At 32.9% G+C, this 13,703-nt stretch overlaps 2 protein-coding genes across 2 annotated transcripts; both read left to right on the forward strand.

Moving 5' to 3' along the window:
• Positions 1–93: 93 nt before the first annotated feature.
• Positions 94–2,888, forward strand: LOC11420161 (protein GrpE). The gene is made up of 3 exons (XM_003601091.4): positions 94–384; positions 534–1,025; positions 2,363–2,888. The coding sequence occupies exons 1-3, from the start codon at positions 172–174 to the stop codon at positions 2,570–2,572; spliced, it is 915 nt and encodes a 304-aa protein (XP_003601139.1). The 5' UTR covers positions 94–171; the 3' UTR covers positions 2,573–2,888.
• A 4,532-nt stretch (positions 2,889–7,420) lies between these two features.
• Positions 7,421–12,993, forward strand: LOC11420162 (serine hydroxymethyltransferase 7). The gene is made up of 4 exons (XM_003601093.4): positions 7,421–9,003; positions 10,132–10,537; positions 11,694–11,786; positions 12,454–12,993. Exons 1-4 carry the CDS (start codon positions 7,993–7,995, stop codon positions 12,675–12,677), a joined length of 1,734 nt encoding a protein of 577 aa, XP_003601141.2. The 5' UTR covers positions 7,421–7,992; the 3' UTR covers positions 12,678–12,993.
• Positions 12,994–13,703: the final 710 nt, after the last annotated feature.

The raw sequence follows: 13,703 nt of genomic DNA on the forward strand, positions 1-13,703 counted from the left end.
CTAAAAGTTAAAAGAAATTTTTAGAGAGATTAAAATAAAAAATTGACATATTTATAAGGATTTAACCCTATATATAATCTCTATAAACGAAGTAACACCCGTGGTTAGTCCGTACTCTAGCCTGTAATTACCAACAAACAAACAACTTCAACAACATACAGAAATTATACAATGGCTACTTCTCTCTATCAATCTCTATTGGCTTGTTCTTCATCTTCTTCTTCTTCTTCTTCTTCTTCTTCTTCATTCTCTTCAAAATCTCCAAAACCACCCAATTTCGTTCATTTTCCATCTCGCCCCTTTTACGCCTCCAACACCATCTTAGGGTTTCCAACTCTCAATTCAACCTCCTCCCTCTTCGCTTCCAAAGATTCCTTTCCAACTGTACGCTCTCTCTATCTCTGTTTTTTTTTTACATCATATAATTTTTGTTAAAATTCATTCCGTTAAAATGTTTTTGTATACTCAAATAAGCTGTTTTCATAAGCTATCCATAAGAGCTTATCCCCTCTCTGTCTTGTTTTTTTGCATAGACAAATGATAAAACAGACGAGACGCGGAATGGTGAAGATAAACAAGATTTACCAAGCTTATTGGTCCTTATTAAAGCATACAAGAAAGCCTTTCTTAACAGCGATAGGAAGACGGCATTGTTGATTGAAGAAATTATACACTCAAAGGCAAATGAAAGGAATAAATTGATTCAAAAAGCATCTACTCTATCGGTGGATAAAGTTTCTTGTAAGGAGCAATATCTTCGTTTGCAAGCTGATTTTGATAACTTTAGGAAAAGATGTGAGAAGGAAAGAATTAGCATTCAATCGGATGCCCAACAAGAATTCGTTAAAAAACTTCTGTTGATGGTGGACAGTTTTGAGAGAGTTAAACAACAGATTGAAGCGGAAACGGAGAAAGAGAAGAAGATTGATGCGAGCTATCAAAGTCTTTACAAGCAATTTGTAGAGACTTTAAGGAGTCATCATGTTTCTGTGGTTGCAACAGTGGGCAAGCCTTTTAATCCCTTGGTAAGTTAAATTACAAGAGTTTTTTAAGAGAGATATTTCAAAAATGAAAAAGAAAAACTTTATTTGATTTTTAATATATGGTTGTCTAGAGTAGAGAAACTTGAATTCAGCTGTAATATTGAACTAAGAAGTATATAGAATGCATAAACACTTAGTTTGTTTGTTGATTTGTGTCTTACATGGAGTTATATATTAAGTTAATAAGTAAAGTGTGTTATATTGTGAGCAATGTTGACAATCACGGACTGCAGAAAATAACTGATGGCTAAAATTCCACTGCACAATAGGGCTATAGCAGCGATTTGACAGCATTTTGTACCACATAGCATATTATGGAACAATAGCGGTTTGTCTAAATTCCGCTATGCTATAGGGCCACTATAGCTGCTATTTAACAACCCTGATTGTCAGTGATGAAATTGTGGAACCAATGGTTTGCTTGTTGGGTTTGCTTTCGGCATATAACTTGCTTTTTAGAGAGATAGTACTGCACTGTCCTGTATCATAATCTTTGAATCTATCATCAGATATTTGTTTGTGATTATGGATTTATGACTGTAAGGCACGCTACTACATTTTGAGCTCACTGCCATCGATTTTAAGATACTAAAAGTTGCATAGATGAGATGTTGTTTGTTTTGGAATTGCTCAATATATATATTTTGTAGACCTCTAAAAAAAATATAGTATTTGGTCGATGTCATAGGGATTCGACAAAGTTTTACGTTGGCTGAAAAAAAAATATAGATTTTGAAAAAAATGTTTTTGTAAGAATTGGTTTTGGTAGAAGCAAATTGGATTTTTGTTGGGGAATTTTATACGGGCAATGGGAGTGGAGTTTTGTTTGGGCACTCATAGACTCATAGTGAACATCAATTCAAGTACTATCGAAAGGGATTCTGTTTTTATGTTATGTCTAAGGCCTTGTGGGACTTGGCTGCAAACCAAATTACAAATTACAGTTTTATTTTTTATTTTTATCAAATGACCTTTTCTTTATGGCTAATTTGATTGTTGGTATTCCTATACTCCTACCACATTCTCTGAGCTAGATTGTCTTTTGATTGCACTGTCACGGGAAAGAAACAGAAATTGAGTTTCATACATCTTACTTTTTCCTCTGGAAAGTGAAAATATATTGTTGATAGTTTGTCTATTGTCATTGTCACTGTGCTGCTTGTTTTCCCATCATATGTGAACCTCTTAACCACATTATATGCTTGAAAACTGAAATGTGGACATCATTTCTGCCTATAGAAGGCATATTTGATGAAATCTTATAAAAAGTTACCTGCATTGCTATTGTTTAATTTGTTTTTGGAATACTTTTGTTGCAGCTACATGAAGCCGTTGGACGTGAGGAGTCCGAAGTGTTTAAGGAAGGGATTATAATTAAAGAATCCCGTCGAGGTTTCATGCTCAAAGATAAGGTTGTAAGGCCAGCACTTGTGAAGGTTTCCTTAGGTCCCGGGAATAAGAAATCTTCAGTGGCACCTACCCAGTCCTTGGAGCAGCCATCAACAGCTGCTAGAATTGATGAAAGATAATCTCTTGAACTTTCTCTCTTATTCATCAAAAGCCTAGTTCCACCTGCTTACCTGGAATCTTGTCATCGGTAAACTTGAAATGCTTCTGTTGTTCTATCGGTATGTTGGCCCCAAGTGAGTATAGTCTATGATATGCTTCTATTGAAACTGCACTGCAATTTTCGTTTCATTGCTGAAAAAGGGAATTCATTTTGATCATGAAAAATTTATGAATTTATTGGACAGTCCATTTTTATAAACCAGAAATTGTTCTTTCTTGAAATTTTCTGTTGCTATTGTCCATCATGTTGATGTGTAGAGTTTTTACAACATTTAACACATGATAGTGCTAATGAGAACTTAACAGGACGCCTTAATATTTCGTCAGGCACTAATCAAAAAGCAACTAAAATTTGAGTTTTGAACATGTAGAGCTCCTGTGTTTGCCTGATAACTATGTTACATGAAAGTTAAGCTAATAACTAACTGTAGTTCGCTAGTAAAATCCTTTCATAAAATTGCGAGGGAATGCCAACTGCATTTGCAGAGTAGAACTCTTCTATTTTATTAAAACATAATACAATAAACATGCCTACCAGTCTATAGCTTTATACTGGTATTCAATTCATTTTATAATTGGATTGTGAAAATAATATTGGAAATTAGTTTTTAATTAAATGACATAAGAAGAGTGCTAGCATCACACTCTCTATCTCACACACACACACACACAGAACCTCTTTTATCGGTTAAAATTCACATGCTGGAAAGATTTGGTAGGACCCACATAATTTTAGACCAATATGGAAAGTGTGTTGTGTTGTTAGCATTATTCATGAAATATTTCAGTTTCCTAAGGTAAATGTTTGCATTTCTGTTATTCTGTATCAAATATTCATGTAACCATAGTCGATGCAGATAGTATGTATGTGGGACCATTAATTTTCTCCTTTTATTTTGCAAATATTATTGATGTTGTTCATTTTCTGTCATACTGTGGTTGAATATAATTGAATAATTGACATACTTTCAGGGATTATGGTTTTATCGCCTCTATTAGTTGGTTAATTTCAGATTGGGAAAATATAGTGGCTTCATAGAAGAATTCAAATTGTGATTCATGTTATTGAGAGTTAGAGAAATAGAATGAAATTTACGAACAAAAAACTGAAGAGTATGAAGGGAGGAAAATGATTAAACACAAAAGAGAGGAGGCCAAAATCACAATGACATATTGTTTAGCTTTGTTTAAACATGCCCAGGCAAAATAATCTTGCACCATACACGAATGTCTTTTTCATCATTAGATCAATAAGTCACATTTTATCTCAGTTAATTTAATGGTGAACTTTATTGATCCGACGATGAAAACTAATTTGTGTATGGTGCAAGACTTGTCTTACTGATTTGTGTATGAAACCTTGCACCATAAAATTGGCCGTATCTTATTACAATTTATAAACCATGTTTGACAAATTTTATCCCCCGAACATGTTCTTAAAAACCACGCTATGTTTGGAAGTATACTTCTGGATAGAAATAAAGTTTCTTTCTAGAAGTATATTTTGGCCAGTATCTGGAAAACTAGATCCAACATACACCTAGCATATCCTTTCCTTTTTTCCAGTTAATAATTTCTTTCATCAATAAATTAATGAAACTGACTGAAAAGTTTCAAAGTATTTAATTCAATTATTCTTTTTTTTGACAAATAAGTTATTCTTTGTTGTTTTGGATGAGAAAGAATTTATTCTTAGTTTTGTAATCCAGTATTTGTTGTAAGTTAAAGAAAGGCAAGTGTCGAACATTGACATGTTTTAAAAGTGACAACCACTCACAAATGTTTTTTTACTTATCCAGTTTAATGTTAATAAAATGATCAATATCAAATGGTTATAATCTAATGTCTGGATAAAATATAATCACAGAATATTTTTTCATACAAAATGTTATAGTTGACAAGCTCATCTACATTAGTAAATGACTTTGATTTAGAAGCTCGTCCAATTATATATATATAAAAATAAAATAAAAAAAACTCGTCCATATAGCAATTATGATTCAAACTTTGGTTGACGGTTATATTTTAAATTTAGAATAGAATTTGCTTCGGTTCTCATTAAAAAATTCATCCAGAAAATATAAGAAGAAAATGAGAAAAGGATGAAAACCAGTGATCCCATACATATTCATTTTTCAAGACACGTGTATTAATTATTGCTTTCCAAATATTTTTTTCTTCTAACCAAATAAGAAAAACTGATTTCACGTCCTTTAATTTGATTTTTCAAAGAAGTATTTTTTTTTTTTCTGTTGAATTAGTCATTCAGATGAACCAATTTTTATACTTATTCTACTCCTGTTAACAATTTTGAATCAAATATTACATTACATGATTTGACCAATGATTTGTTTGGGCATTTTGTGATCAATTTTGAATGACATATAACAATTTTTTTTTAGCAAGACAAAAAGTAGATAAAAATAAAAAGAGAAGTACAATCCTTCCCTCAAAAAAAAAAAAAAAGAGAAGTACAAAGAATTAGGGAACATAGTCTTGACCCAATTAAACCACACATAAGTGTTTTAGTCATCCCAAAATGAAATTACGAACAACCAAAAATGGTATGAAATCAACCCTAAAGAGTGTTAAAAATAGAATATTAGCCTCGAATGGGATAAAAACTACCGCCAATTCCGACGGTCCATCAAAGTTGGTACACGAAGCAACTAAAACACATTAGCACAATCCATCGAACTCGTAATACGAGTGCAAAACCAAATAACAAAAAAGGTGTGTGACCTCACGATGAACTCGAACCAACAACAACCCAATGCTAGCAGTAGCACAACGAAAACACAAACCAGTAGTAGCGAATTGCAATAAATAGATCAACAACAACAACCTAGAAGTGAATCTTCCAGATCGTGAAGTACAAAAAATCAGTCATAAAATTGCCCTTTTATATAATAGGGTTAAGGGACAACATGTTCGCTTGGATCCAAACGATGAAGAGCCAAAGGAGTAGGAAACATGTAAGAACGACTAGAGCCATAGGCGGCAATGGAAGGCCACCGAAGAATATGCAATCATGAGGAGGGGCATGCGTACAACGGTGTTGATGTCTAGTTCTTGGAGGGACAATGTGGATTAGTGGAGGAGAGGAGGGAGATTGGTGGTGGTGGATGGTTCCAAATGACATTAAATTGATACTCTTTTCGTTTCAAAATACGTCACACAACCAATTTACATATGCTAATTCACTACTTTGACCGTTAATATATTTAATTATCTAAAGTAATTTTTTTTTTTTTATAAAAATTTAATATTTTAAAAATATTTATCGAAACAAATCAGACAATATCTTACATGTTAATATTTATATTTATGTATTAGTTAAAAAGTATGATCAAAATAAGTATGCGAATAAATAACACACATTTCAAAAAAGTGATGTGTATTTTGAAACCAAGTGAAGTGAGTATAAGAAATGTAGTATATACTCTCTCCAGTCCTAATTATAAGAGAAATTTAGGTCAACAAAAGTTAATGTATTCGGTTTAAAATTGGACCAGATAATCAACTTTTGTTGACTTAAATGTCTCTTATAAATATGATAAAAAGTAGTATTTGATTTGTTGACTTCAATTTTTTAACAGTTCATAAAGAGAGCTACACGGACAACATGGCTCATAATTTAAATGAGTAAATAGGCGATTATCCTCCGAAATTGTATGTTTCGTCAATTACCCCCCTTAAATTAACAAAACTTCAATTACCCCCCCTGAAATTGCACAACGTTAATCAATTTACCCCCTCCGTCAAATTTTTCTGTTAATCAACATGACGTTTTCCAAATACCTCTCCTGAAATTTCGCACTTATGTGCAAAATGTCCCTTGAACTTGAAAATTTATATATTTTTCCTTATATTTGACTCAAAAGATATTAAAGACAAACAATTAACAGTTAACTTTAATATTTAAGTTATTTAAGACGCATTCTCTTTCAAACCAACATCGAGACCAAATAAAATGCCTATTGATTTTTCATTTGATTTCCCTATTGATTCACTACCTTGCATGAGGTTGTTGTAATATCCATCATTGCCTTTGAAATTAATCAAAAACTCTTCTTCAAGTTCATAACTTGTGTTGCTATAAACATGCCCTTTTCTGCATAGAGTAGGTGAGTTTGTAATGGCAGAAGCTGAAGCTGAAGCTGAATCATTGCTTAGTCCATTAGTGCTTTGTGAACCTTCTTCTTCAATCATATATTTTTTATGAGACACTGTTGAGTTAATATCCATAGTAGTCTCCTCAAAAACACAAGTTTGAAACTTGCTGCTTAGGCTTGAACAATGTAGAATGTTGTAATTAAATGATTGAAATGTTAATTGTAATATTGGATTGTAATATTATAAGGTTTAAATTATTAAAGTTAATTATTAATTGTTTGTCTTTAATATTTTTTGAGTTAAGGATAATAAAAAAATATATAAATTTTTAAGTTTTGGGGCCATTTTGTACATAATGCAAAACTTCAGGGAGTATTTGCAAAACGTTATGTTGACTAATAGAAGAATTTGACGGAGAGGGTAAATTGATTAACGTTGTGCAATTTTACTGAAATAATTAAAGTTTTGTTAATTTTAAAAAGGTAATTGACGAAACTTACAATCTTAAAAGGATAATTGTCTATTTACTCTAATTTAAATCCGCTCATGCAAGCCACCATCCTCGTATCTTTCATGAAAGAGAATATACCAAATAGGCAACTCACAAATGTAAAAAAATGAAGAAAAAAAAATCCTTGAAAAAGAAAAAACGGAAAGAAAAAAAAAGTGGGTCCACGAATCAACGACTTAACATAAAAAAAACACCACAAAATGAACCTAGCCCACAATTCCATCTATATGCAATCCAATTTAAGAAACATCTCATCGTAAATCATATTAAAATCCACCCAATAAATCAATAAATAAATTAAATGTTCATATGTTAATTAATTCAATTTCCAAAGAGTACCAACCCATTGTTCAATTTCCCTGCTACATTCACACATTCACATTCATATTCTTTACGCTACCTTATTCTCCCTCAATTCCATTCAGGTTCATTCTTCACTCTTCATTTTCTTCTTAACCCTTTTCCACATTCCTCATTTTCACCCTTTCTTCGTTTTCATGCATTCTCTTTCTAATTCTAATATGCTACAAACATCCTCTTCATCCTTACCTTATTATTCTCACTCCACCCATTGTTATTTCCCTTGTTCTTGTTGTTGCTGTTTTTAAACATATCCATAACTTCAATTTAAAAAAAAAAATCCACTTTTTTGAATCGGGTATTTGTTATTGTTGTTTCTGAAACTACCCATTATCTGAATTTTGAAAAAAAAATCGATTTTTTTGAATCGGGTATTTTTGTTTTGGTTGATCCATGGATGCACAAGCGGGTTTATCACTGGGGTTAAACGCTACCATGCCATCTCCAACAAATTCATCAAATGGGTCACTCACTGATAACTCTTTTTCATTCCATTTGAATTCAAAACCAAACCCTTCTCTTTCCTGGCGTTTACTTCATGAAAAACCAGACAACAATGTTCATCTTAATCTCATCAAACAAGAACAGGAACAAGATGAAGTTGTTGATGGTGTTGGTGAAGAAGAAGGTGAAACAATTGATTTTATGGGTAGACCTATTTGTTTCAAGAGGAGATTAGAGGAAGAAACACAACAAAGTTTTGTTCCGGCGAAGCGTGTTGCGGTGGATTCTAAGGCTGTGAGTTGGGGAAATCAACCTTTGAGTGTAGCTGATCCTGAAATATTTACAATTATGGAGAAGGAAAAGTTGAGACAGTTTAAAGGAATTGAATTAATTGCTTCTGAGAATTTTGTTTGTAGGGCTGTGATGGAAGCACTTGGTAGTCATTTGACTAATAAGTATTCAGAGGGAATGCCGGGAGCGAAATATTATACCGGTAATCAGTATATCGATCAGCTTGAGTTTCTATGTTGTGAGCGTGCATTGAATGCTTTTCATCTTGATTCAAGTAATTGGGGTGTTAATGTTCAGCCTTATTCATGCACTTCAGCTAATTTTGCTGTTTATACTGGTCTTTTGAATCCTGGGGATAGGATTATGGGGTTGGATTCGGCGTCTGGTGGACATTTGAGTCATGGTTATTATACTCATGGTGGGAAGAAGGTTTCGGCGGCTTCTATATTTTTTGAGACTTTGCCTTATAAGGTGAATCCATTGACTGGTTATATTGATTATGATAAGGTTGAGGAGAAAGCAGTGGATTATAGGCCGAAGATACTTATTTGTGGTGGTAGTTCTTATCCTAGAGAATGGGATTATGCGAGGTTTAGGAAGATTGCTGATAAATGTGGAGCTGTTTTGATGTGTGATATGGCTCATATTAGTGGACTTGTTGCGGCTAGGGTACTTTTACTTTTTTCTTGTTTTGTTTAACTAATTTATGAGTTTTACTTGTTGTGTGATCAATGCTGCTCTGAATTGATACTATTTGAAGGGTAGAGTTAGATATATGGTTTAGAACACATAAGGTGTCGTTAGTTTGCTTTATCAACATGTTTGGGTTTGTTCATGTCTTATTCCATGTGTTTGACGAAAGTAAAATTAGTTCGAATGAATTTGACATTAGACAAACTAGCATATGCTAGCAATATCTCTGTTGACAAGGATATGTATTCCTTAGTTCTTGCATGTAGGAAGGATGGAAAGCAAAATGACCTCACCTTTTTTTGCTCAGACTTTTTGAAGAGTCATTCTATTTGAAATTAGGTAGTTGTTTTTTCTTTTATTTCCATTAATCACCTTCATGAAGGAAACTAATGGCAGGGGGGGTTTACTATTTGCATGTTTGGTGGAATGTAAATTGCCTAGATGGTTCCAAAAATATGCATAAACTGAAGTTGTGAAAACATTTCCTTTTTTCATTTTCTAAAATGTATATTCCATTTTAAGTTGCTAATACAAAGATGTGAGACTCCTGAAGTGAACCATTGTAATGAAGAGAAGATGAAATACTAGATCGAGATGATGCATTTTTGGAAATAATAAAAACAACTATTTTGGCATTTACAATGTTTCCGAAAAATTCACACAATTGTTCACTTCAAGAGTCTATTGTCTTCATGTTAGATAGGAAAATTAATACAAACTTTCAAAAATGGAAATAGAAAATGTTATCATAAAGTAAACAGGGCTTAATATTTCTTTTGGTGGGAAAATGTTAGTTGTTTGGTAGATATGAGGGGATGGTGGAATTTGAACCTTGTCCTTTTATGAATCCCATCTCGTATATCCCATACCCCTAACAACCAAGTCATTCTTATAATCATTCGTATTGTTAATTAAAGAAATTTCACGTGTGTAACCGGACTGCAATCTTGTTTTTTTGTTTTTAATTGCTTGTCTACCAATTATGCTGTTCTTTTTTATTTGTTTGGTGATTTGTAAAAGTTTTTATTTTTCCATAACCAAACTGCTTTGTTTGACATGCTTTTAACTTTCAAGTATATTGACAATTGTTTTTACTTTTTACAGGAAGTTGCGAGTCCATTTGATTACTGTGATATTGTCACCTCAACAACCCACAAAAGTCTTCGAGGTCCAAGAGGAGGTATTGTCTTTTACCGAAAAGGGCCAAAACCAAGGAAGCAAGGCTTTGTTCTTAATCACGGAGATGATAATAGTAATTATGATTTTGAGGAGAAGATAAACTTTGCTTTATACCCATCGTTACAAGGAGGTCCCCACAACAATCACATTGCAGCTCTTGCCATAGCTTTGAAACAAGTTGCGACTCCAGAGTATAAAGCATACATGCAGCAGGTGAAGAGAAATGCACAGGCATTAGCAACTGCGTTGTTGAAAAGAAAATGCAGATTGGTTACTGATGGTACTGACAATCATCTTTTGCTCTGGGATATAACTGCACTCGGTTTAATTGGTACTTTTCTCGAGCTGCCTCTGTTTTTATTTTTCATACATGCTATAATCAAATTTTATTGAAGTGAATATGATGTTTTTTTTTTTGTCCATATTAACAAGTTATTATTTTTAACTGTGTTGCTAAATGATGAAAAATACACAAGTGCCTTAAATTTTATGATTATGTCCCTGATATGTTTTTTTTCTTTCTGAAAGAATGTCCCTGATATGTTAAAAGTCTATGCTCATTGTACTTGAACTTGTTATGTATTTCAATGCAATGCAAGTTCTTAATTTCAATTATTAATTTATATAAATTCATAGAATGCCCAAGTCAATTCTTTGTGGTTTAATTACTTTTTATCATTTTTCAGTCAAGTAAATGAAAAATTCTATGTAGTATTTGTTTAAGTCAGTACAAACATACAACAACAAAAATCTATCTTTATCCCACTAGGTTGCCTTCTTTTCATTTTGCTTGCTACCTTGAAGTTTATAACTTATGACTCTTCTCCTCTTGTGGACTATTTGCCCAGATATGCGAGGTTTATCTTCATTATTGTTATAACAAATATGTTTTCAAGTCGACTTCGTTTTGCCATCCAAAGACTTTCAAATTTGTATCAATTGGTTGTGAATTTTTTTTTTGTTCATTTGATATTCAAGTCCCCCTCTTATATTGTTGATGAGCAATAGACTATTAGTAGGAGTCTCTGCATGGGTGTCCTTTTAACTCAAGGTTGTGTTTTGGATCCCCTATATATAACCTTAGAGTTGTGTTTACTAGATAAGTAATGGTCAGATTTTGCAAATGTTGCAATATGTTCTTTTAGCCTAAAATTATTTTTGGAATTTTTCCTTTTATGAACATCTGTCCCCATTTTTTTAATAGATGTATGGTTTACAAGATTTGAGTAATCCATAAAAGAAATAAGTGCTGGCAAGGTGCAAGAAAAGAATAGAAAAGAAGAAATAGATATGATGTGCCAGCCTCTGTTGTTGAGTTTAGAATAGTAAAGATGCTAATGTATATGTTTGTTGTAACTTTGAATTCTAGTATCGATTGTTTGTTTGTGTCTGTTACTCATGATTTCCTATATTCCTTTTGTCTATTAAATTTGTACTTAAAGCTGACTTGAGCATGCTCTCTCTATCATCTTATCATGTTTATACAGACAGAAACTATGAGAAGGTTTGTGAGGCGTGTCACATCACTCTCAATAAGTGTGCCATTTATGGTTCTATTTCTTCTGGAGGAGTGAGAATCGGTGAGCATCTCTCATATAGTTAACCTAAAGTCATTGTATTGCAATAGTTTCAGTTTACGTTAATTTTTTCGGTTGAATATGTTTGCAAGTGCAGTAAATATTTTTGTGTTTACCATACTATTTAGTTTAGTATTTCTGGTCCATACTTGGTTTGTTGCTGTTTCATACGAACAAGTCTTTGATACGATATAAGATCCAATATTTGATTCCATATAAGATCCAATATCCACATAATTAACAAATGGTAATATCTTAATTTTTTGGAATTGTTAAAAACAAGGAAGTTTATATTGTACCCACAGCCTACCACCCTATTCTTGTGCTGGAGACCATAGAAGATATGTGTGTTTTTCAAGTAGGACTTATCAAAATCTAAGCTCTGATGCCCCACTTTGTTGGAAGGGAAAATGAGTTTTAGGAAACTTTTGTGGAAGGGGAGATGGCGAGGTATCTGAGCAAAAGCTATTATTTTTTCTTATTGAAAAAATGTTTATGGAAAATGAGGTTTAGGAAAACTTTAGTCTGTTGGAGCAAATCAACTTTATATACAGTCTCATTTATTCTTGGGCTTTCATTTTTTTTTTTGTTTAAACAAATTAAGATTGGGTCTTTTGAATCCCCTTACGTTTAATTATTGCTAAAAATCCGTTGTTTTATTGGTATTCAGGAACTCCTGCAATGACATCAAGAGGCTGTTTAGAGGACGATTTTGAGACTATGGCCGATTTTCTTCTGAGGGCAGCTCAGATTACAAGCATAATACAGAGGGAACATGGTAAATCATGCAAAGATTTTCTCAAGGGTCTTCAGAGTAATAAAGATATTTTTGACCTCAGAAATCGGGTTGAGACATTTGGCTCCCAGTTTGAAATGCCAGGATTCAATTATTGATTTTAGAGTGCAAACCTTCAATCCATTCATACCCAGACATCATTATACTTCTTGGCTTACCATGTTTTGAATTATTTTTCCATGGTTTCAAGTCAGATTTTTTTCTTCTTCTCGTTACTCTTTTATTTATCAAGTTAGCTCTTGTAAATAAGTATGCAGACCATACATTGAACTGCAATTTTCCAGTTTTTACTTAGTGATTGTACAAATTATGCAAGGTCCACACTCTTTTGGTTTTGATGAAACATCAGCAAAATTACATGGCAATGTTATTTGGCACTCTTGTTGATTCATACGAATTCTCTGCTTTAACAAATCTTGACAGTCTGATTTAAATCCATGGTTGAGTTTGTTTAACATTTAAATCTGTCTCATTCGATCTGGATTCAATGGTCAAGAGTCACGACTGTGTGTAACTGTTTGTGTTATTTGAAGTAACCGTGAGATTATATTTTAGTCATCACTAACCTGTGTTTCTGTGCTTATTCCCTGTTTATGGAGCCTAAAATTCATGAGGTTATTGGCACCAGCATCATATCATATTTGACTGAAGTTTTTACTTTATAGTACTACTTTCTTGTGATTAAGAAGCAGTCTTTGTCTGTACATTTACCAGTGCTTTTAATGCTGGTAACAGCTGTTGAACAGGCAGCAGCAGGAGCAGCAGACATTTCTTACCTACGGCATAAAATGCATTATATTACTCTTTCTTTTTTGTCTGCATCTTTGCACTTTCAGTATTATTTTATTGTTTGGTTTTAAAGCATTTACTTATATTGAACCCTTATAAGGAGGCAAGGCATGAATTTGCGGCAAGGGACAAAAAGCATGAGATACGGTTAGAATTAAGAAAGTGACCTCTGAATTTTTTGTGATATAGTATTTAAAACAACCCAAAACCCCAAAAAGTGGAAGTTGAAGAATTTTGAAACAGAACAAAATTCTTGTGAGTGTGAGAGACAGAAAGAGAGAGACTTGTCAGGCAATGGGAGAATGTGGTGAGAGTAAGTTTTGATGTTCATCATA

Source organism: Medicago truncatula, chromosome 3, assembly GCF_003473485.1.
Source record: "Medicago truncatula cultivar Jemalong A17 chromosome 3, MtrunA17r5.0-ANR, whole genome shotgun sequence".
Taxonomy (NCBI): domain Eukaryota; kingdom Viridiplantae; phylum Streptophyta; class Magnoliopsida; order Fabales; family Fabaceae; genus Medicago; species Medicago truncatula.